At 29.4% G+C, this 26,347-nt stretch overlaps 1 protein-coding gene across 5 annotated transcripts in view; it reads left to right on the top strand.

Moving 5' to 3' along the window:
- LOC130668078 (innexin shaking-B) overlaps positions 1-26,083 on the top strand; it is a 31,918-nt gene extending 5,835 nt beyond the window's left edge. The window contains exons 1-6 of one of the 5 annotated variants that reach the window (XM_057470145.1): positions 3,564-3,904; positions 5,822-7,273; positions 18,646-18,865; positions 20,156-20,445; positions 20,567-20,820; positions 23,609-26,083. In XM_057470145.1, coding sequence (XP_057326128.1) covers positions 6,911-7,273; positions 18,646-18,865; positions 20,156-20,445; positions 20,567-20,815 — 1,122 coding nt within the window. In that variant the 5' untranslated portion in view covers positions 3,564-3,904; positions 5,822-6,910 and the 3' untranslated portion in view covers positions 20,816-20,820; positions 23,609-26,083. Of the gene's footprint in view, positions 1-3,563; positions 3,905-5,821; positions 7,274-12,963; positions 13,689-18,645; positions 18,866-20,142; positions 20,446-20,566; positions 20,821-23,608 lie in introns of those variants that run through there. The other 4 variants (XM_057470144.1, XM_057470143.1, XM_057470146.1 and 1 more) reach the window with 4 other exon arrangements.
- The last annotated feature ends 264 nt before the right edge of the window (positions 26,084-26,347 follow it).

A 26,347-nucleotide genomic window follows, 5' to 3' on the forward strand; every position in this document is an offset into this window, starting at 1 on the left:
GCCGATAGATAATTGTTTTTAAGTATTAATATGAATCAATTTAAAAGAAGGGGCAAAACGGGTTCCGAGAAGTTTTTTTAGAAATTACAAGTTATAAGGGGCAGAATAGGTCCACAGGTTTTTTTTAAATTGTACATCGGACCAACACTAACGTCATGGAATAATTTGGGCCACGCAAAATTATTTCTAAAGAATTATAAAATCCGAAATTAGTCCTGAAATTTTTATTCAAATAATTTAATTTATTTAATATAATTATTTTAAAAGTTCAATTTTTTAATGGAGGCTGATTAGAGTTGTCAATTAAATTAGGAAATAATTTTAATTAAATACAATTAATTTTTTTTTTAATTTTTCAGGCGGGCGTATTTTGCCCCAAATTTCTTTCAACGGCCATATTCATACTGAATTCTAATTTAGGAATTAGAAAAAAAGTAGGACAAGTCAAAAAGACTCAGTCTATAATTTTTTTTAGCGGGCCCATTTGGCCTCTAAAGGGGCCGTTCATAAAATACGTCATGCAAAATTTTACCTTTGTAGACCCCCCCCCCATAAATATTATGTCACAAATGACCCCCCGTAACAAAAAAATATAATTAAAAAAAACTGAGCGAAAAATTTGCAAAATTGTTTGATGAGCTGCGAACGTCACGTTTTCTTAGACCCCCCAAACCCCCTTGTCACAGTAAGCGATACCCCCTCCCCTCCCCGATAAGTGCAAACGTATTTTATAAACAGCCCCAAAAAAAAAAATTTAATAAACTAAAATTTTTTTATTCTCTAAAAATAGAATAAAAAACAAAATGTTTAATTTAATTTTCTTTTTTGCTTTCGGCTAAATGAAACATATCAGCATATATTTATTTATATAAATTATAATAATTATTATTTCCGTCAGTCAAATAAGGATGCGATGATACGAATGCACCCATAGGTACCGCTCGCGTTATCGAGTCTTACAATCCGAGAGGCGTCTATTTCGAAAGCTGATAAATATCGGGTTATAAATTTAACAGAGCAACGACCATCAGTGCAGAGTAATATGGCATAGGTATTTACCTTGTACAACACAACTTTACTCATATGTTCGTTTATATCAGCAATATATGTATATGAGTTGTGTAGACGTAGTCATCCATTTACGAATTTAGATGCCCACGTGCATAATATTATTACATATATCGTCAATTTAATCGCATACACACATGGACCGACCGTATTGATTGCCGCGTACATTAACTCTTTACTTTATACTAGTAAAGTAGTGTAGTCTATGTTGTACATACAGGTTAACGTACATAGATGATAATATACAGTAATAGTTGCAAAGAACACACAGTTGGGCGTTTATTAGATATACGTAATACGTAATGTTAAGCCGGAAGGTTATCGTCTTTTTTTCTTTCTCTCTCTTTCTGTATAAAGATATTCTGGGATTTAATTTTCAGGCATCGAGAGAGACTTTTATTTAACATGACTTGAAACTAAACTCTTTTACTCAAATTAGACGATACGATATAATGTGATATACAAACCAATGAAAAAAAAAATATATATATATATATATATATATATATATATATATATATGTTGTATTGGTTATGTAGTGATGTGAGCCTGCTGGATGATTAGATTGGCTATTATATTATTATATTTACATCGCCAGACAGAGTGTGTGCATCACTTACAACCTTTACGAGTAGGCTAACGTCAGACACTCGCGCACACCGCACACACTTTTATGTCTAATTGATGTATTACCGGTTGAGACAAAAAAAAATTATTATAGTTTGATTTATTGACTAAGAGATATAGTTTTGCGGCGTGTACTCTGTGTGCTGTATATATGTAGGTTGTGTGTGAGTTTGTGTGTTGGGTATTGGATGCTGAGAATATAAGGTTTTAAATTAATGGATTTTCAATTTGATTATTTTTATCACTGAAGATTAATAATATAAATTATTTTTAGAGTTTATTATTTATTTTTAATTAGCTTCGATGATGGGAAACTTTTTTTTTTTTTAATTAATTAATAGATTTAATTTATAGCGAAAAAATAAAAGGGCTGATAATTTATGAAGAAAGCGAAAATAGATTTTTAAATTGAAAAAGTTACAAACATAATTTCTTGTTTAGTTTTAAATTTAATTACAAAATTTTTACATAGTATAATAGCCAATTAAAATTACTTTTTAAGTTAATTATTTGTGTTAGCAGCTATTAATTTTAATGAAGAAAAAAATCCGTCAAAAAAATTTATTTATAATTTTTTAAAAATATAATTTGGATGTACACTAGAATGTTTAAAAAAAAAAAAAAATTTTTTTATGGTATCCAAAAATTGAAAGAATACTTGAAATTAAAAATTTTTGTACCAATCCGAGGTCTTAATAATAATATTAAGGTCTGCCTAAATCCATTTTTCTATTTTCCATTCAAATAACACGGGAAAAAAAAATTTGATTGTAGGAAATTGAACGCTCTACAAAAAAGTCTCATATCAGTTTTTTATATATATCCAACTGTTTAAAAGTTATTTGAGCTTAAAGTCGAATTTGTAGTAAATTTTGAGATCTTTTTACTTTTGCGGCGAAACTATCAGTCTTATCACAAAATGTCTCAAGAACTTTTTTGTAGGTAAATTCATTCCTTACAAATTATTACAAATAAAGTTTTTCAAAATTCCGCATTGTTTTCTAGTTATTTTCATTTCAACGTCAAGCTCTTAACATCAATCAGAAAACTATTTCTTTAAGAGCTCGACATTGAAATGAAAATAACTAGAAAACAATGCGGAATTTTGAAAAACTTTATTTGTAATAATTTATAAGGAATGAATTTACCTACAAAAAAGTTCTTGAGACATTTTGTGATAAGTCTGATAGTTTCGCCGGAAAAGTAAAAAGATCTCAAAATTTACTACAAATTTGACTTTAAGCTCAAATAACTTTTAAACAGTCGGATATATAAAAAACTGATATGAGACTTTTTTGTAGAGCATTCAATTTCCTACAATCAAATTTTTTTTCCCGTGTTATTTGAATGGAAAATAGAAAAATGGATTGAGGCAAACCTTAATATTATTATTAAGATCTCTGATTGTTACCAAAATTTATATTTTTAGGTATACTTTCAATTTTTAAATACCGAAAAAAAAAAAAATTTTTTTTTTTTTTCGAAACACCCTAATGTATACTTTACGTTTCTAGTACTTACGTCAATATAAGTGATTAAAATAAATGATTAATTAAATGTAGCAGCATAATTAAACGCATGTCTAAATCTCAGCTGTTTAACTTCATCCTCATACTCGATTATAAGTATAAAACTAAACCGTCTCACACATTGGCGCGATAGTGGCGCGACGTGTGTCCGGTATTATAGTTTGTATAGTTATACACAAATTTATGTATATACATACATGTACATTGATATATATATATATATATATTTATATGCATATAACTAGGCAACATAAGAGTGTGAGATTCAACGTGAGGCCGTTGTATTGCGTTAACTCCGTCGGGTTTGGTGATTCTATTCCTGGAACACCCTGAGACTTCTCCTCAGCAAAGCTTTACTTCTTAGCTTTGCGAACAGAAGTAAAGTAAAACGTGGACTCCGCGTAAAACCGAATAGAAATGACTCGCGAGCATCACAAGCGACACATCATGTACAAGCATTATGTGCAAAGAGAATAATAGTGCGCGGGTGAATGAGCATATAAATTTAAATTAAACTTGTGTTCTATTATTGTTATTTTTTTTTTTTTTACCAGCATACCTCAATAATTGTGATTGACGAAAATTAAAAAACGGTGGTTTCAATTTTTTTTTTTTTTTTAATGATAGAGAAAATTGTTGGTGATATCGATTGATTGTAAATAAATAAATAAAGGTTTTAGGTTTGTAAATAATTTTAACAGACAGTTGAATTTTGTATTGACAGTAGATAAAATGAAATAATTTTAGTAGTTGTATAGTAAACGGATGAATTTTCATTCATGTCATGATGCATTTATTTGGATTCGTTGGGAGGTTTACCAGCGCGTGCTGACAAATTGATGAGGTGAAGAGCAAAAAGATGAGATAGAGTATTAAAGAGAGCACGTAGATTGTGATTACAATTTTACTTGTACTAGATTGATAAATTTTTGTTGTGACAATATTTTTGATTAATAGTGATATACTTGTTTTCATTTACTGTTATTGCATATAAAATTTAAATTACACCGTGAACTAGATGTTATTTTATACACTACGATTGTTTGGACCGTTGGATAATAATCGTCTGTAATTTTTTATTATGATGATGTAACGTTTGTTTTGATATCTTCCAAGCTATATTTATTAAAACATTTTTTTTTATTTTCAATCAAATTTATTGTTGTGATTGATAAATTGATTAATTGAAAAGTTTATTTGTTAATTTTTACAATTTTGACTTCAATAATAAAATAATTTATTTGTCAAAAGTTTCTTTCATTTCAGAAACCAAAACTTTTTTTCTAAACTCAAGTTTAATTTCTAATCAAATTAAAATTTTAAAAAATTAAGATCTAAATAAGAAAGTGACAAATGAATGCTAATTATTTAAAAATAATTTGATGATCAATGAAAAAATTTATTAATAGAATTAAAATCAGATAGTATTTTGTATATATATATATTTACATAAAATATGAAAATTTAATAGAATTCAGTAGCTGAATATGGCAATGACTAATAGGTTTGTTGGATGATTAACACTACTGTTACTCTGAAAATTGCAACAAGTTGGCACGCGTTTCCCCGTAGACGTGGGTGGAAGTGAATAAACGGATGGAACGAAAAAATTATTCCCCAAAAAATAAAAACATATGAATAAATAAATAGTTATACAACAGAATAAAAAATGAAATAAAAAAAAAGTGAATAAGAGTAAGTGAATAAGACAAATGGTGTAGACTCATCTGCGCTATTTCTGTACTTCGTCTTTAATTCTGCACTATTCGTCGTCATACACACATTTCCGTCCTAGTCCGTGTCAACACATTCGCGTCATACTACGAGTAGCGTAAACGACCGATGTGAGTTAAGTCCCCGGTCCCCGTGTATGTGCTGGGTACCAAAGTGCACCATTTTAGCATTTGTACACATTAACTCACTCCAAAATAGAATGCCACGCACATCAAACAAAATTACACTACAAACGTGGGGGTTTCCAGGCTCCCGTGGATTTGACGGTTGCAAAAAAAAAGAAGTAAAAAAAATTAAAAAAAGTTATAGTTGACTTTGGTACTGCATCGTTTGCTTTTGATGTTCTTTAGTGTTAATCACTTTGTTCTTCACAACATTTTTTTTTTTTTTTTTAATAAAAAAAATAAATCAATCAATGGGGAAACAAAATATACATAAGAAAGAAAAATATTTTTTTTTGTTCAATTTTTATGAGTATCAATGTAGCAAACATCAGACAAATTTAAAATTATAAATAAGTAGAGTAAAGAATTATTAAAATAAAATTTTTAAAAAATGCGCATTCAAAAAATTTTGAAACTCATAAGTGCATTTTTTCGAAATATTATTTTTTAAATTATTTACTCTATTTATTTATAATTTTAAATTGTGCTGATGTCTGCTACATTCACACACATCAATTTTTGTATTTAATTTTGGATTTAAAAAATAATATTTATAATTTTTTTTTTTTATTAATTGAAGTATTTTAAATTTTTAAATTAAGTCAAAAAATATTTTGGAAATGCATCATGATATGAATTTTATTAATGAGATCAATAATAATAATTCAAAAATAAAAAATTTTTTTATTCTATTTCTAGAATTTTTTAAAATTGAAGAAAAATGTAACAAAGCGAGATGAAAATATTAGAGAGACACTGTAGTGAAAAATTATTGACGGATGTGTTTCATTCCAATTTATGATTTTTATTATTCAGATACACAGAAGTGAAAGGTATAAATCAACAGGTGTTTCGTGTTTTAAAAAATACGCGCGCTTAAATGTTGAGGAAAACGAATAAAAACTAGTGAAAAAAAAAAAAAAAAACGTCGGTGAGTGGTACAGGACCATTGGCAATTTGTCAAAAGTCTGTTAAATTTATTGTGAAATAAAAAAAAATGTAAAAAAACGGATTCGTACAACCTGTAAAATCAATATACATTCATGTCGGATACTAGTGTATGTAAAATGTCATATTGTGTCAGTGATAGATAAGTGACATACCTAAACACAGGATTGTTTTAAATAAAAATATATAAACGATACTTGGAAATTTAAATCGTAAGATTTAATGAATCAACTGTGTCAACATTTTATTTGCTAAATAAATTTTTAAAAAAATTTTGTTTATTTTCGGATAAATTTAAATTGCCACCTTATAAATTACCTAGAAATTTTTAAAATAAAAAATTTGTTATACTCGTTCACTAGAAAAATTTATTTTTAAATTACAAAATCATAGAAAAATTTTTCGATACAAAAATAAATATTTTTTTAATAAAAAATGAAGATAAAAATTTTTTTTACTTAAAAATAATAAAAATAACAACAAATTATTTTGAAAAATTAATTGTCACGATGACTTTGGCCATACAAAGATCGAAGTAATAAATCGATCAAAAAAAATAAATAAATAATAAAATCCGATGAAGACAAAAAAAATCAAGAACAAGTTAAATAATGCAACGATTGTGGTTACTAACTATTGGCGAGAATTTTATGGATCCTGGAGAAGCGATACGTGCGTCAAGAGTGACAGCGCGTAAAAAATTATTTTATTATTATTTGACTCCGTTATCACGGACGAAATTATTTATGAAATTACGGACTTATCAAATAAATATTAAAAATCGTTAAATATTAATAAATATATTTGTTATAAATAAATGTATTGGGAATTTGAAAAAAAATGTTGGACATATTTCGTGGCTTAAAAAGCCTACTCAAGAGTAATAATATTCACACTGACACTTCTGTATTTCGATTGCACTACCGTTTCACCGTGATAGGGCTGATAGCATGCTCACTTATCGTAACGACTAGACAGTACGTGGGTAATCCGATAGACTGTATACACAGTAAGGACTTACCTGAAGATGTTCTCAACACTTATTGCTGGATTCACAGCACTTATACAATTGTAGCGGCATATAAGAAAAAAGGCGGCGTTGAAGTTGCATTCCCAGGTGTTGATAATTCAAGATCGTATGCTGAATCTGAGAGAAAGGAATATCGGTATTACCAATGGGTTTGCTTCATGCTTTTTTTTCAGGTAATTTTTATTATTTTTATATCAAGATTATGCTCTACGCTTGTTAAATTAAATTCTACTAAGGATATCTAGTGTTAAGGAATCTATTTATTTTATAATTTATTTATCCGTTGAAAATTTATTTAAGTTTTTTTTACAATCATTTTTTCAAATACATATTATTAAAACAATAAAAATTCATCATGAAGGCGGAAAGGGGTCTGAGATACAAAAAAAAGAGTAGGGGAGACCGGGGTGCTTTGGCCCCCTGGGGTACGAAGGGCCCCCTTAAAAATTACGTAAAAAAATTTTTTTTGATTTCCGTCAAGTTATGACCTCTATAATGGTTTTATTATACTTTAGGTCAATATGTGATATGTGGGGCAAAATAAACCACTCGAAAAAAAAAATTGTAACGAAAAAATTATTTTTTTTTTTTTCCGTCAAGTTAATTTTTTCGTTACAATTTTTTTTTTTTTGAGTGGTCCATTTTGCCCTACATATCACATATTGACCTAAAATATAATAAAAACATGATAAAGGTCATAACTTGACGGAAAATAAAAAAAAAAATCATTTTTTCATCACAATTCTTTTTTTCGAGTGGTCCATTTTACCCCATATATTACATATTCACCTAAAATATGATAAAAACATTGTAGTGGTCATAACCTGACGGGAAATAAAAAAAAAAACATTTTTATAATTTTTTAGGGAGGGGGCCTTCGTGCCCTAGAAAAAAAAAATTTTTTTTTTCGATTTTTTACAAAATTTCGACTGATTCTTCCGAAATAGGCGGAATATAAACGAATCTAATGGTCAAAAGCCACGACAAGAAAAAACCGGCTTAAGGGGGCATTCGTACCCCGGTCTCCCCTATAATTTTGTGATTTTTTTTTTTTTTCAAAGTACCTTCTTTATTAAAATTCTTAAAATTTGTGACATTATTAAGCATCATTCCAAGAATATTCTTTTAAATTTTCATTAAAAAATATTGAAAAATAAGCCAGTGGTAGTGGGGAGAATCGAGTCACTTAAAAAAAAATGTCTCCACGTGGTAGGCAAGATAACTCATTACTGTTCGTCTGAAATCAAAAAACCAAAAATATTATTTGAGTACATATATTTACCTCGGATTTGAACGAAGAATTTCTTTTTCTTCAATAACTACTTATTTTTTAATTAAACAAAAGGAACAATTTTTGGCACAAATCAGAGTTTTTTGATTGCACCTTTACCAAAAATTCCAAAATGAATATTATGTTTATTCCTTCGTTCAAATCCAAAAAATCACAAAAATATGCTTTTTTGTTTGTATCTTAGACCCCTTTCCGTCACTAAATAAAAAATTTATTTTTTAAATTTTTAATTCATTTTCAATTCTGAGGTAATTTAGTATTTTTTAAAACTAGAACAAAAAAAAAACTTTGAAAAATTACTGAAGACAAAAGTTTTTTTTTAACTTTTTCATAATAAATATTCTAAACAAAAAAATTATGAAAATCGATGCATTAAAATTTCTTGAGCCTAATTTCAAAATCGAAACTATATTTAAATATAAAAATAATAAGGGACAAATTTAAATGAAGAACTATAAATCATCCCAAGATTAAAATATCAAAATGCTTTTAAAAAAATTCCTAAGAATTAAAACATTAATCAAGTATAAAAATAATAAGCGACAAATTTAAATGGATAAAATTATAAATAAATTTAAAAAAATATCTAAGCATGTAACCCAGATAGTATTTATTTAATTCTAATGTATTTAAAAAAATAAACAAAAGTTACTTGATATTATCTAAGACTTAAGTTTACACTTTAAGATCCAAAAATTACCCACGTGCTTTCATCAACCGTGTATATAAAGAACAGTGTCCTACTTACAATCGAACATCCAAATAAGCTGCATGCCCAATTTATAACTATCAGATTCGTTATACAATTAAATTATAAATCAATTCATACATTTTAAATTTCAAAATATGATGACCTGACAAAAAAATTTTATTGAATGGAGGACACAATCAAATGCCCAAAAATGTTTAAAAATATTTTTCTTTGTCCAATGAAATTCCAAATCTTCATTTATTACTTAATAACAATTATTTTTATACAATTAAAGTTTCCAAAAATTATTTTTAAAAATTAGTATAATTGTAAAATTTAATTTATTTTTTGACTCTATCCCATTTTGCCCAAAAATGACCGTTATTTTTTTAATGATTAAAATTTTTTAACTTTCCGCTATTAAAATTGAAAAGTTTCAAAAAAAAGGTGTTATTGGTTTCGGTACGATTTTTGAAAATCGAGTTTTCATCAGATGTCGACGTTTTGAGGTTCTAGGAAGCTATACTGACTATTTTCGGATGGACGTCCGGCCGTGTGTGTGTGTGTGGACTTTTTTTGTCCACCGATATCTTTGGAACGAATCAACCGATTTGCATATGGTTGGTAGCAAACGAAAGGCCTTATTAAGACTTAGCACTGATTAGATTTTGGAGTCGATCGGTCGAGTAGCTCACAAGTCATACGAAAAATGAAAATACAAAATAAAAAAATTCAAGTTTTTGTTGCATAACTTGTAAATCACTCGACCGATTTGTTTAAAAATTTGATCAAATCTAAGTCTTAATAAGCTCTTTTGACTGTCACATAGTACATGCAAATCGGCCGATTTTTTCCAAAGATATCGTGGGACAAAAATTCCTTTTTTCAGCAAAATGTGTTTTTTTGGTCCAATCGTTAGTTGACCTCTCAGAGCTCAAAAGTTTACCAATAATAACGTTTTCGAGCTCATAGAGCTCGAAAATGGCGGAAAATTTCGGAATTACTCTACAAGATCAATCGTATTTCAGATTTTTTTTTTAATAGTGGAATTTTAAAAGATCAAAAATGTGTTCAGTTTTTTTTAGCGGCCTCATTTTTCCCAGCCCCATCTTAAATTGATAAACGACTTAATAAAAAATTTTCTTACGCTGGATTAGTATCCAAGTGCAGTAAAAGTTTTAGCATAAGGGCATCTTAATGTTTGCACTTGCTTATAGACATTCTTCGATCTAGTTCATTGCCAAGAAAGAAACCTTAAGTATATCACGGAAAGCTCATGAACGAGGGTCATTTTCTTTTATTATTATTTTTATTTCTATGACTATTTCTATTTCTATTACTACTTTTTTTATGTACATCTACTGTTACTTTCACTCATTATTGTCATCATTATTATAAGATAGTTATCAAAAGTCCTAATGAGTCTGGCACTAAACTAGCCGACCATGGAGAAGCTCAATGTTTCCACAGGTTAAACTTTTGTATCTTGTTTGTTTTCTTATGTGTCTTCTTTATTCATTAAGTCTCCTTAATACCAACCACATTACACATTCGATAATAAGATTTTATAAAGTGATTCTCAAGGAAAAATATTTTTATGACAATAAGAAAATAAAAAAATACGGAAAAACTTGTTATTTAAATTTTTAATTACTTTATTTATCTGAATATTTAGTATATGACATTTAAAGTAATTTTCATACGGAAATAACTTTTACAAAGATTAAAATAATTAAATAAATATTAAATTATTATTAATTAGCTGATAATTAATGGATGGGTTTAAGGAATTAATTAGAAACAAATAAAATAATTAATCGGTCGAGGCCATAATAAGGTCTCCCACGGAATCGTCGAGAGACTGACTCCGACTCTCGACTAACTATAGTTTGACAATGACCCGGATGCCACGTTGTGTTTGTCATGATTCTAAACTCTTAGTTTTAGTCTTAGATCCACCCGTTTTCTCAAACTGTCCTCTTGGAATATATTAATATTTTTTTTTTTTATTTTTATTTATACATTCTCGCATTTTCGTGTTTACTTTTATTACTTTATCGCGTTCCCGGAATTAGAATGGATATTTTTATAGGAACAGTGGACATACGTGGGATTTATAGTGAAATAATTTCTGGGATATAGGGCTATGGTAATTTAGTAAGTAAACATTATGTGCTAACCAAAAGTTTTAACCGAAACAGTAAAATTTTTATTTTATATTTTTTCACTCTGTTTTTACTTTCTTTCATTTTAATTCTTGTGTAGGTAAATTTTTCAGAATTAAAAAAATTTGTTATTTTTTTTAATTTCCTAATCTTAAGTTTTTTATTAATCACTCATTTTAAATATTTAAATGAATTAAATTACATGAATAATAAAATATTTATGCTAGTTCACAATTTATAGATTCAAAATAATTTATTTTAAGTATCTAAGTAATTAATTTTTACTTACGATGCCATGAAAGTCTTGAAGTGGAATAAAATTTTACTAACGGCCTATCAAATCATTAATTAAATTAATTTTTAAATGTAATTCATAAATTAGTACTGCAAAATTTATTCTATTTAAATCTATTAAAAGGGTACATAGTTCGGGTGAGAGGCAAAATGGGCCAGTTAAAAAAAATATCCTTAAAATTTTTCTTAAGAAAAATTCGTACACTGTAATAAATCCAGAGTGAATCCGGATTGATATTAAATCCGAATTCACTCCGCCACTCGGAATTCCGGGGTTTAAAAAAAAATCACTCCGCATGCGGAGTGAATTGGGAGTTTTTTTTTAGCGGAGTGATCTCGGAGTGACGCGGATTTTATTTCACTCCCAATTCACTCCGGTCCGGAGTTTTAATACTTAAATAAATTTATATATTAAACTGCTAAACAATGTGTGTGTGTGTGTGTGTGTGTGTGTGTGCGAGTGTGTGTTTGTGTGCATGCGTGGGTTTGTGTGTGTGCAAATGTGTGCGTGTGTGTACAAATGTGTGCGTGTGTGTAAATGTATGCGTGCGTGTGTGTGCGAGTGCGCGTGTGTGTCTAAATATTTGTGTGCGTGTGTGTGTGCGTATCAGCTGATCAATTATGTAATACGCGAGTTTTTACTTCGATTTTATTGAGTGGAGTAATTTTTTATTAATAATATTTTCAAAACTCCGCTCCGGAGTGAATTTCACTCCGAAGGGATTAAATTAATAAAAAATTATCGACTCCGCGAAAATTCCCCTGCGGAGTGAATTTCACTCCGAGGGCAGTAAGTAATTAAAAATTCATTCACTCCGCATTCACTCAGGATTTAATCCGCATTCACTCCGCGAATTTTTTACAGTGTACGCTCACTTCGGATGTATAAATGTTTATAAGAAATTTTAGATCACCCAAATTGCCCCATAATTTTTTTGTCACACAGTAGAGTATCTTCTAAAAATAAATTAGTGGAATTCACTGCGAATCAGTGGATAGTCACTATTTTTACAGCTATAAGTTACCACTAATTCAACCAGTGGTATACTTATAGCTGGTTCCCAGTGAATATTCACTAATTCGAAATGAATTTCACTGATTCATTGTTAAAGAGTAATTAAAAAAAAATTTGGGGTCCATTTCTCCCTTCCCTTCTTTCGATTAAAATCGAATATTGAAGCCTTCAATTGAAAAGTAGCCAAGCTAATCTCATTTACGAAACAATACAAAAAAATAACATGGCAATAAAATAAATAACTGACACATGATTAAGATTAAAAAGCTCGAAAAGTATTAATATAATAAAACAATTACTATTTATGACGACTTTAGTGGATCGAAACTCTACTCAAGATAATAATATGAATAGAGTTATGCATCGTTGTTCGAGGCCAAGGGATGCCCCTCAAGTTTAGTCAGTCTTAGAACAGTTTGCTTCTTTATTTCACGCGTATCATCGTCTCTCAAAGTATTTCCACGCTTTTCTTGTAATAATGTATTTCATAAAAACATTAAAAATAATAAAACAACAAAATTTTATTAGAGAAATAATAAAAAATAAATCACCCTCGGATACGAATAAAAATAAACGAGGGAATACAGTGAAGACTATTTGTGAAATAAAAATTTAGTAGTGATGAATAAAAATGGGTTTTGTATCAAATTGGATTATAAGAATAATAAATAGTGTAGGGATTACATATGTAAAATGGTTCAGTGATTGTCATAAAATACGAGAATAAGACAATAAAATGCCGATAATGCTAAAGATGATTGATATTTTTGGGTCTTTGCGATCTTTATTCAAAGTACGGAAAACTTCCGAGGATACTTTAATATTTCGACTTCATTATCGTGTTACAGTGGCATTATTGCTCGCAGGATGTTTAACGTTAGCGTGTAAAAGCATTTCTGGTTCGCCAATTCATTGTGAAGGTTCTTCGGCTGTTGATACTACCGTGTTAGAAACATTCTGCTGGTTACACACTACTTATAGTATGATAAATGCATTTAATTTGACTGTCGGACGTGCTGTACCTTATCCGGGGCTTACTAATAGTAAAACTGATGTTCATGTTAACGATAATCATCCGCTTGTTAAACATCACAAGTACTATCAGTGGGTGATTTTCGCATTACTGCTACAAGTAAGCTTATCCAGACGTTTTATTTACTTTTTTTTTCTACTTGTAATTTATTCAATGATTTACACATGTTCTTATCTTGATTAACTTTAAGTTTACATAAAAATTTATCGTAATTTGTATCTTCTGTTAAAGTAAACCTTTAAATTAATCAAGTAGTTTATAAATTTATTATGATACTTAAAGTAGCAGACGTCCTACGATTTTTCAAATTTTCAAATATTTTTTACGAAAAAAAATAATTTTTAAATTTGTGTATACACATAAAAAAGGGTTTTTTGGCATAAGAAATATTTTGCATCATAAATTGAAGACAAAAAATTTTCTTGGTACTAGAAAAAATTTCTTGGCGCAAGAATTTTTCGCTCGCCTCACAAAATTTTTTCTTGCTCCAAGAAAATTTTTGTTTTCAATTTGTAATGCGAAAAATTTCTCAAGATAAGTAAAAATTGTCTTGGGGTGAGTAAAAACTTTTTGCGTCAAGAAATATTTTTTTCTATGTAGAAATTTTCAAAAGTCTGGTATGCATTTCTAAAATAATTTTTTATTTCTAAATTTAACTCAATATTTTGAATATTTACACAAAATATATATTTTTAATTCTCTATAACGTATTTTCATTCGAAAATATGTTTGAATTATTGTGATTATCTGAAAAATTGATATCCATGTAAAATTATCAAATTTCATAAGATTTAAATCATAATTATTATTTAAAATTTAAAAAAATTTTATCAATGTCATTATCATATTTTTTTTACCCAAGTAAAAATGTAAAGTTTATAATGAATTCTCACATATGAATATTCAACTCATGAACTTGGGTATAGATTTTTTATGAAAATTTATTGAGAGCAATTCGACGTTGGTATAACGAAAAATATTCTTATAAGTTAATTACAATGTTTATATACTCGTTAAAACTTAAAATATAATGTGATCAAAATTTTCAAAAATTTCTCAAATTAAAAATTCACATTCCAGAATTGAATGTTGACATAAATAAAAATCCCAAAGAAATTCATATCAATTTTTTTTTTACACGGGAATTATTATTATTAACCTTTCAGGCAGTTAAAAAAGTGTTAATAAATCCTAGGATTTTAAAATAAAAAAAAATTGGATATACGAGGCTTTAAAAATAAATATGGTTTTGATTGTTAGATACTTAAAGTATCTGACGAAATAGCACAATAATGCAAAACAACTTAAAGAAACAGGTTTTTCGTGTTCTGAGTGATTTAACAGAATGTTCAAAGCTAAGGACTAAAAGTTTCATATTTCTGGCTCAAGTTTATTTCGCGATCACGGTTTGCTGTACTGCATTTAAGAAGAAAGACCGAGGTGGGATTAATGGCTCAGTAGCTTTGCAATAATTTGCACAAGTCTAGGCAGAGGCAAAGCAAACCCTTTTATATTTATTTATATGTATGTTGTATATAAATGCAGATGTATATAAATGAATATATATATATATATATATATGTTTATACATGGAGAAGTATCCGCAGCAATGTATTCCCATCCCGATGTAATTAACGAGCCTAAGTGTCCTTTTCTCTATTCCTCTTCGTGATACTGCTGTTACTGCTGCTGTTGGCTGTACTCTGTTGTGTATAGTATTGCCGATGCGCAGAAATCCCGCGTGCCGATGCCATTACACGCTTCTGTGCTTTTAATTCCCGGGCAAAGGTCCAGCCAACGTGCAGGCTACATTTCCCGTGATATCCGGTAATTAACGGCCCGCGGATTCTTCAGTCATGATAATTATTTTATATACTCAAGAGAAAAATAATACTTTAAAGACTTTATCCGATAATATTTTAAATAATAAGTGTTCAATTTATTTAAAAAATAAAAAAAATTGTGTTGTTTTTATTTTTTCATTAGGGATTATAAAATCTAATGAATTTTTATTAACTTCCCGCTAAGAAAATTTAAAATTAAAAAAAAAAGGGAAGTTATTGGTTTCGGTCCGATTTTCGAAAACTGAGTTTTTAACAGATCTCGACGTTTGAGATACTAGGAAGTTATTCTGACTATTGTCAAGATGATGTCCGAGTGTATGCATGTGTGTATGTACGTACGTACGTAAGTATGAAAATATACTGTAACTTTTGAACGAATGAACCGATTTGGCTTTTTGAGCCGGCATTTAGCGGCTCATTAATTCCAACAACTTTTGAGAAATTGAGCATAATCGGTACAGTATATCCGGAGATTTTCCAAAAATAAAGTTTTTTCAAAAATGTTTTTTTCGGATAACTTGTTATGTACTCGATAGATGGATTCCAAAATCTGCCCGGGTCAAAAATAAAACTTGATTCAGGCTCGCTTCACCTTATTTTCTTTTGAAGTTATCGATTTGCCGACGATTTTTTGATAAGATCTCGACTTCTTCGACTTAAATTTAATTTCAACTTTTTGAACTTTTTTCAGCTTAGTTTCAACTTATTCGTCTTTACTTTGAGCACGATAGTCATTCACATTACTTTTGACTTACTAAACCAAGTCAAAAAAAGTCATTTATTCGCCTTACTTTCGCCTTAATATATAAAAATTATTTTACCTTAGTTTTGACTTTTTCGACTTATAATTTAAGTCGAATAAGTCTAAACCAAGTCAATTTCGACTTGATCTCGACTTTTTCGTCTTAAAATTTAAGTCGAATAAGTCTAAACCAAGTCAATTTCGACTTGATTTCAACTTTTTCGTCTTAAATCGTGACTAAGTAAGCCAGTTAAGTCTAACCCAAGGCGAAAACTTAATATATTTCATACCTCCGTAAAAAAAGTTGAGTTTGTCTTGTGAAAAACGGCTCCAAATTTCGACTTGGTAAACCAAGTCTAAATCAAGTTTTATTTTTGACCCGGGTGTTCAGCTCTAAAACTTTACAAGCCGCGTCGAATGCTACCTCAACCATCAAAATCGGTTCATTAATTCAAACAAAATTCGCTGTCGAAAGAATTTTGAAAAAGTGTTTTTCCTATAATAAAATCCAAATCATTGAACTAATTGATGGCCGTTTTTTTTTAAAGTTAGTAGTTAAAAAACTTCGTCGAATGTCACCTTGAACGTCAAAATCGGTTCATTATTTCCAAAGATATTGCTGATATAAAATGGAAAAAATAACGATTTGCTTCATTATTTTTTTTTTGTTATTATTTATTGCTTGAAATTTCGCAATAGAAGGTGCAACATTACTATTTCCGAGCTTGAAGAGCTCAAAAGTGTATTAACAATAGAATTTTCGAGCTCGAAAATAGCGGGAAATTTTAAGGCTGGGGCAGGGTCAGAGGCGGTCTTCAGATTTTTTTTACAGTAGTACAGATAAACAATTTATTCGAATCCATAAAAAAAAAAAATGTTTGTCTCACTTTTTTAAAAAGTGTTTTATTTTACGTTAATATTAAATTTATAAAATCTTCTTGAGTTATAAAGTATAAATATAATGTGAAGACAGAAAAGACGAAGACAATACAACGATAGACATAATGTCGAGGACATGACGTCAAGGACGACAGGTGAAAAGATAATTGAAACTGTGAAACAAAGAGCTATGAAAATTTAAAATACCGATGAAAAACTGAATTTGTCAGTGTCGAAAATAACTTAAATATTACGCAAATATTTCAATGTAATATAAATATATAAATGTATTATGTTTATTAAATAAGTATAGTCAGGGACAAGAATGAGACAATAGGAAATTACTGTCGCTTCGTTTTAATCTGTTGATACCCATGGCAATGTTTTAAAAGTATATATATGTTATTTAGGGTAGAATGAATTTCGTGGATTCCAAAATTGCACACTAGATTCTCGTTACTCTTTACCATTAGAGCAAAATATATAACGCTGTAAATTTTTGTTGCACAGCATTACAACTCGACTTTGTTGTTTACGATTTTCTTCAGCTAAACTAAAGTTTCTCTATTCTCTCTACTCGTTAGCTTGTAACCACATGGATTGTAAAAATATATACTCTAACGTAAATTGTTATTGAGTAGTCTATTGCTTGTTATACTAATAAATGATTCATTTTCTCTGCAAAAAAATTTGCTCCATTCATTTAAACCCCCCGGAGTAAAACTCTGGATCGGAGTGGATGCGGATTAAAAATTCATATTCACTTCTGATATTTTACATTAGTAATTATTTTCATATATAGAGGAGGGTGGGGCAGAGCGGCCCCCCTCCAAAAAATGATAAAAAAATTTTTTTTTTCGTTTTTTTTTTTTTTTTAAATTGTTTTCATCATTAAGGATGTATTTTTTTCTCTTGACAACTATTTTTGGTTTTATATTACTAAAAAAAAATTTTTTTAGGTGTAATAAATCGTTCACTCTCGATTACCATAATCACTAATTATTATTTAATAAAAAAAAAACAATTCTATAGTTTTACTTTATTTCAAAAATTTATCAACTAAAGAAAAAAATTTTATTTTTATAAATTTTTAGTGACCAAATTTGCTTCTTACATAGAGAAACAGCCGAAAAATATGAAAAAATAATTTTTTCGGAAGTTTCGGCTGGTCCATTTTGCCCCAGGTGTTATGCGTAGGGCTAAAAATGTGGAATTATAATAATTTTTTTTTAATTTGACGATAAAAATATGAAAAAATCACTTTTTCAAAATTTTGGGCTTGTCCATTTTGCCCCAAATGTCATGCGTAGGGCTAAAAATGCGCAAACATATCGGATTTATAGTAATTAGGCGAAAAAAAAAAAAAATTTTTTTTTATCAAAATTTCAGGGGGGCCGCTCTGCCCCACCCTCCCCTACGATTTTATATTATTTATTTTAATTGCTATTTTATACTATTTATAAATTTCAATTTTTTAAAAATCATAATTGCCATAATCATATATATAAAATTTTATCAATTTTATCATGAACGTAAACGAAAAATAATTTTTTTTTGTTATTTAATTTGTTATTGTTTTGGTTAATTGTAGGCAATATTATTTTATACACCACGATGGTTATGGAAGGGATGGGAAGGTGGTAAGATTCACGCGTTGATGATGGACCTCGACATCGGTCTCTGTTCTGAGGTGGAGAAAAAGCAAAAGAAGAAAATGCTTCTCGATTATCTGTGGGAAAATCTTCGCTACCACAACTGGTGGGCCTACCGATATTATCTTTGCGAGGTGCTTGCCTTGGTGAATGTTATTGGTGAGTTAAAAAAAAAAAAGTTTTATAATTAAAAAAAAAATATTAATAACCACAACAATAAAAACATTAATAATAATAATAAAATATAGAGATAAAGATTGAAGTTGAGAGATAAAATTAGTGGGATAATATAACTGAAATGTCGAGAATAATATTCCGGTAAATATCTCATTCGTTGTGTGAATGAACGAGTAGTTACGGTTTTGTGATAAAATTTGGCAGAGTTACAAACCTTTAAACTGGCCAACTAAACTCTTTGTAAAATGAGAACGAACATGCAATCCTCATTCTTCATCATAGCTACTTTATTAGTCATTTTTATATATAAAAAATATAGTAATTAAGAAAAATTATTAGGTTATTATATAGTATATAGGGAAAGGCCGGGCAAAACGAGAACGCTGAGGAACTACAGTGTAAAAAATTGGGAGTGAATTCGGAGTGATTACGAATTTTATTTAAATCTGAATTCGCTTCGTACCTCCGAGTTCTGGAGTTTTAGAAAAAATCACTTCACATACGTGGTAAACAAGGAGTTTGTCTTTTCAGTGGAGTGATTTCGAAGTGGTCTCGATTTTATTTCAATCTGCATTCATTCCAATTCGGAGTTTTAATATTAAAGTAAACTCATCTTCAGAGTAAATTTTACTCCAAAGGGGATTAAATAAAGAAACAGTCATCCGCTTCGCATTCACTCCGCATTCACTCCGGGTTTAATCCACAAATTTTTTACAATGTAATAAATTTTCGTGCATTTCAATGCAGTGAATCTGTTTGTTTTGATTTCCATTTGAAGTAATTAAAGCAAATTTACAGTTTCCATAGAAAAAAATTTTTTGCCCCGGGTGGGCAAAACGAAACACTCCAAAAAAAAAGTGAAAAATTTTTGTTTTCTATTATTTAAAAAAAAATGACTATAATAAAATTGTTTACATCTAGTCTAAGTGAAAAAAAGAGATTTGCAATGCTGTTAGTAAATAAAGATGTCAATAAAAAAAGAATTATTAAAGATTAACAACTTATATATAATTTGAATAAAGCGAAGAAGACACCTGCGTATTTTCTGTGGCTGACAATACATTGAGTCAACTGAAAAATTCCTGAAAAAAAATTTTGGGACACTCGAAATTGTACAAAAATTATGATAACAGTCGTTAATGACGGTTAAATTTTTTTTTTTACCGAATTATTGAAGTGGTCCGTTTTGCCCACCCGGCCCTTTTTGCCCGCCCTTTCCCTATATAGGCTATTAATTTAAGTTGATTATTATTTATTAGTGAATTTGCGCAGGCCAGATGTTCCTGATGAACCGTTTTTTTGACGGTGCATTTCTCACATTCGGCATTGACGTTTTAAAATTCCTCGAATCTGATCAAGAAGACCGGATTGACCCGATGATTTTTGTCTTTCCGCGAATGACCAAATGTACTTTTTATAAATACGGAGTCAGCGGTGAAGTGGAGAGACACGACGCCGTTTGTATACTTCCTCTCAATGTCGTCAATGAGAAAATCTACGTCTTCCTGTGGTTCTGGTTTCTATTACTCGGAATTTTGAGCCTATTGACTGTTATATATAGGGTCAGTACATCATTATTTTAATGATAACAGGAAAAAAAAAATTTTTATTCCTTTTTTTTCCTTGTTAAAAACAATTAGTGAAAAAAAAATTTTTATTTTTATTTCTTACTTAAATTTTTAGATTGTCATTATTTTTTCTCCACGTACAAGAGTTTATTTACTAAAACTACGATTTCATTTAGTAAAAAAAGACGCCGTGGAGACAATAGTACGACGTAGTAAAGTTGGTGACTGGTTTTTACTTTACATGCTCGGGGAAAATTTAGATACTGTTATTTATCGAGATGTAATGCATGAGTTGGCCAACAAATTGTCTACGAGGCATCATCACAATGTCTCTACTATCAAAGGGGAGCTACAGGAAGCTTGATACAAGTGAGCATAATTTAATATTTATAACTATATTATTCTATAATTGTATAATATATCAATTATTAATTTTGAATAACGACATTAAAAAATATAAAAACATACAATAGAGACAATAGAGTTCCAAAAAAATAGTTATTTTAGTTAAATTTAATGGAGTTTAATACATATTCGTATAGGCATGGGGTTTAACGAAATTTAGTAAAGAATAAACACTGTAAAAAATCACCGGGGTAAGTCCAAACGGTGTAGGTGTTAAAATCGGCGGTGTTAAATTTCAACACCGAAAGCGGTGTGAAAATAGCGCCGCCACCGGTGTAAATATTCTGTACCGGTGTTAAAAAAAAATATCCGGTGTTAAAATAACGCCGCTGCCGGTGTAAATATTTTAGACAGGTGTTAAAATAACGCCGCCGGCGGTGTAGATATTCTTTACCGCTGTTAAAATATTTCACTCTGTAAATATTTTTACTTCTTGTTAATAAATTATATTTTTTATTAATTTTCATAAAGAACTGACATTTTTTGTGTTTTATAATCTTTATAGTTAATACTCCAAGCGGACGCAGTTTATCCTGCCTTTACACCGGGATTACTCCGCTTTTACACCGATATTACTCCGTTTTTACACCGATTACCCCGCTTTTACACCGATTTTACTCCGCTTTTGCACCGGTTACCCCGATTTAACATCGGTATTTTTAACACCGGTGAATTACTCCTCCTACACCGGTGTAATTTTATTTTAACACCGGGCGGAGTTAAAATGAGTCCATTTTTAACACCGCACTTTTTACAGTGAAGAATTATTGGTTTCGGTAGTATAGGTTACAAAATGTCGAGTCACGTTTACAGTGGGTGGAAAAAATTCACGTGCGTAATAGTGAGGGACAGAGGAGTTACAACATCATTTACATTATATTCATGTACAAGGAACTATTTAGAGCAAGTGTTGCTATAGTTACGTCAAAGTATTATGCTGAAAATTTAGTATCGATTTATGGATATAATTACAAGTTATTGACATGTTACGTGGGTTATAAAAAAAGAGAATTAGTAGGGGGAGGGTGAGGGGGTGAAACAGGCCCCTGAAGAAAAAAGGGCTTATATCCTCAGTGTTTCTCACTTGTTTTACTTCTTTTTAGCCCCTTACTATGTTTTTTGTCTCAATATGCCACGTCTGTTGACAATTAAAAATCTTTAAATTTGGAGCAAATAGGCCCTCTTAGAAATCAACTAAAATTTGGTTTTTATTTTATTTCATCTTAATAGTATATTACACATCAAGGGAGGAAAGTAGGTCATTCCAAACCAAGTGTATAATTGCCACCCGAGCTAAAGGCAAAGGTGGAAAACATTCGGATTGGGATCTCCTACTTTCCCCCGTGGCATGTATACGATTTTTCACCAAATCTGCACCTGAAAGTTGAAATTTTTGCCTCTGTTTGTAGAAAGAATGGCGCATGCAATGTTTTTTACTACTTATTTTCTCATAAAGAAAAAGAACGACTTTTTTCCCCTTAAGGGGATGCGCTACCGGACCTCTTTCTCACACTCAGAAAAATAAACGGGACTATCTTTGTTGCACTCGTAGAGTAAATGAAAATTTTAAAACAATTTTTCTTGGAGACGAATTAGAATTTTTGAAAATACGAAATTTCTAGCCTTTTATTAAGGTTTCAAAAAACGCTAAAGACTCACTATTTTAGGTTTCCAGTGTTTGCTCGTGAATTAAATTTAATTGAAAATCGGTTACCGTTACCCCTTAAACAGGGCAGGAATTTAAATTACTTTAATCAATAAATTTTTCAAAATATCAATTTTTCGCGTTTAATTATTTTAATGTTTTGTATCCTACGGATACATTGAACGGACTATGGCATAAGCTCAGATAGCTCAACTGAAAGAGCACTCGGTGTGTAGTCGACATGGTCTCGGTTCAACTCCCCATACAGAAAAAATATATATCCGGATATATCCGGGCAAATCTGGAATATGTTACATATATGCAACATATATGTAACATATTCCAGATTTGCCCGGATATATATTTTTTTCGTATGGGTCCCAGATTAATTTCAAGCTTTGAAAAAATAGTATATTACAGACCAAAGGGAGGAAAGTAGGATATTCGAATCTGTGTGTATAATTGTCTACCCAAGCCGAAGGTGAGGGTGGACAACACGTGGACTGGGACGTCCTATACCTTCCTCCGTGGTGTCTATACAATTTTTCACCAGAGCTGTACCTGAAAGTTTACATTTCTGCCTCTATTTAGAGGGAAGAAAGTTGCTCTTTTCTTTTATGAGAAAACAAATAATAAAAATTAGCGCATGCGCCGTTCTTCCCACAAACAGAGACAAAATTGTATACACACCACGGAGGAAGGTAGGCAATTACACACGCGGGTTAAAATGATATACTATTTTTCAGATTTTCAAAAATTGTAGTAGAATTTAAGAGTAAAAATTTCGAGAAAAAAAAACTCTGAAGTAATTCCGGGCACTTTTAATAAAAATTTCACTCAGCTCTCACTAAAAATTTGTGAAAGTGATTTTTTTTTTCTTTTCAAAAAAATTTTAATGCACTGAAAATTAATTAAAAATATTTTTTTAAGACTTAATAAAATTAAATATGATCACGTGCATCAACACATGCATATATGTATACATGTATGCATGTATAAATATAAGTGGGAGTACAGTATCAGATGTATACGATGGTACATAATTTTTGGACGAGTTTCAAACGACTGATAATTACGGTTTATAAAAATAACATTTATCTATTTCAGGCACTGTTTCTTTAAAACACAACTGGATTCATCGCCCCCGTCGTTTTTACGGGACTTACTGAGTCAATGACTCTGATGATACGATTGAATTTATATATCTTATAGGAGAATAAAAAAATACCAATATAAGACGAACAAGATGAACGAGGAGTTGAAGTGATACAAGAAAAAATAACAGATATTACATGACCCGGAAGTAACGTAAAACGAAACGATTCCAAAAGAAGACAATTGGAAAATACGATGTATTGAAATCCGAGTAAAGTATAAAAAAAGATAAATAACAAAATCCATTAAATCCACTGCCAGTAGTCTGGTAAACGATCTATTGACATTTTTATTGACTTTGAATTTTTACGATTGTAATAAACGCTAAGACAATTAAATAATAATAAATAATTATTTATTTATTGTGTAAAAAAAATTGAATAATTAATTAATCAGTTGATTAATAAAAAAAAGTGCCATTAAAGTGAGGGATAATTAAAAAAAAATTATCAATAAAATACTAAATTATTATTTTTTCATAAGAATTAATAATTGAAATAAAAAATAAAATCCATTCTAGTCTTTTATTTTATATATATATATTATATTGAGTTCTAGTCATCGAGACTTTGATGGTTATAGTTTGTAGTTATGATTACGGTTATGTTTATGATTACATGTAATGTATGGACACGATGGACTTGCAGAAGCTAAAGAACTTTTGCAGACATAGCTAGCGGGATAATTGTTTTAAAAATATATATAATAATAAAGAAAACAAAAAGATAAAGATAAATAAGGGATTGAGAAAAGATAAAAATATAATAAAGTTTAATGAATATAAAAAGACAAGTTAAAACTTTGAGATAATAGAATGTTATAACCGCGAATTAAGATTCTCTACATGATTATTGTAATTATTGTAATTGTTTCTTCGATAACTTTTAGTTATTTTTTATTTGTAAATCCAATGGTAAGGAGGACCAAAGATAATTATTTTAAAAACTTGATAATAATAATTAAATAAAAAATAATGAATAAAAAAAAAATTAAAATGCAAATAAAGTATACTAATAAGTACTACAGTTGTTACTTGTAGTGTTAAACTAGTCACTGGATACCGGTTTTTAAAATTAATAAATGTTTTTATTAATAAGTTAATTATTGTTATTATCACTTATTTTGTACATATTAAGGATTATAAATTTTCTTTTTAATTATTTACAGAAAATTTTATTATTAAGGGAGACTGGGTAATATGGGTACTGCCACGTGATACCCAGAAACTTTGTCATGAAAAAAAATTTTTTTCGTGTTACCACCCGGGTCAAAAATAAAACTTGATTTAGACTTGGTTTACCAAGTCGAAATTTGGAGCCGTTTTTCACAAGACAAATTCGACTTTTTTTACGGAAGTATGAAATATATTAAGTTTTCGCCTTGGGTTAGACTTAACTGGCTTACTTAGTCACGATTTAAGACGAAAAAGTTGAAATCAAGTCGAAATTGACTTGGTTTAGACTTATTCGACTTAAATTTTAAGACGAAAAAGTCAAGATCAAGTCGAAATTGACTTGGTTTAGACTTATTCGACTTAAAATGTAAGACGAAAAAGTCTAAATCAAGTCGAAACTGACTTGATGTAGACTTATTGGACTTAAATTATAAGTCGAAAAAGTTAGAACTAAGGTGAAATAATGTTTATATATTAAGGCGAAAGTAAGGCGAATAAATGACTTTTTTTCGACTTGGTTTAGCAAGTCAAAAGTAATGTGAATGACTATCGTGCTCGAAGTAAAGACGAATAAGTTGAAACTAAAATGAAAAAAGTTCAAAAAGTTGAAAAAAATTAAATTTAAGTCGAAAAAGTCGAGATCTTATCAAAAAATCGTCGGCAAATCGATAACTTCAAAAGAAAATAAGGCGAAGCGAGCCTGAATCAAGTTTTATTTTTGACCCGGGCATCTTGCCTTGGAAGTTTTTTTTTATAAAAAAATGTAAAAATTTCTATTATTATAATTAACCCTAATCCGGTCGCTATTTTCAGCACTCGTAAACGTTGAACATGGGTCATTAGCGTCTGCCGGTTATTTAATTATGTTATTCTGTAAGGAAAAATCTGAATAAATTCGTAAGTCTGCTTTGAACTTCTAACTATGCGATAAAGTTGTTACTAGCCCCGAAAATCCTTTTTTTAATAAACATTTTCATCAAAATTCGGAGGCATTTAGGCTGTTTACAGTAGAATATTTGGACACAAACGACCCATGTTCCGATTAGGGTTAAAAATATATATTTTATTTATGTTGATAAAAATTATTTATTTGGAATGTGTATTAAAAAAAAAATTTATAAAAACATTCATGTTAATTTATTAAATTAACTGTAAAATAAAGACTTACTATGAAATTAAAAAAAAAAATGTATTCTCAATGAATAAAAAAAGCTTTTACTTGGTATTGATTAAAAGCCAACTAATAAAGAGATGGAAGAATAATACTTTTTTGTTATTTAAAAAAAAAAAAAACGTGATGTGGTTTTATATCGATTTTAGATATTTTTTTCTTCTCATAAGTCCATAAACCTCTATCCACAAATTCCAAACGAAGCTTCATCATCAATTTATCAATCCAGCCATACTATACCCAGACACGGGCACAAAAGCCCCCAATATAGCAGCGATAATAATAAAAATAAAAGCCAGGTAGAAAAATAATAAAAGCCATCGCTGGTCGCGAATACGGAAGGACA

This window comes from Microplitis mediator, chromosome 5 (genome assembly GCF_029852145.1).
Source record: "Microplitis mediator isolate UGA2020A chromosome 5, iyMicMedi2.1, whole genome shotgun sequence".
Classification (NCBI taxonomy): domain Eukaryota; kingdom Metazoa; phylum Arthropoda; class Insecta; order Hymenoptera; family Braconidae; genus Microplitis; species Microplitis mediator.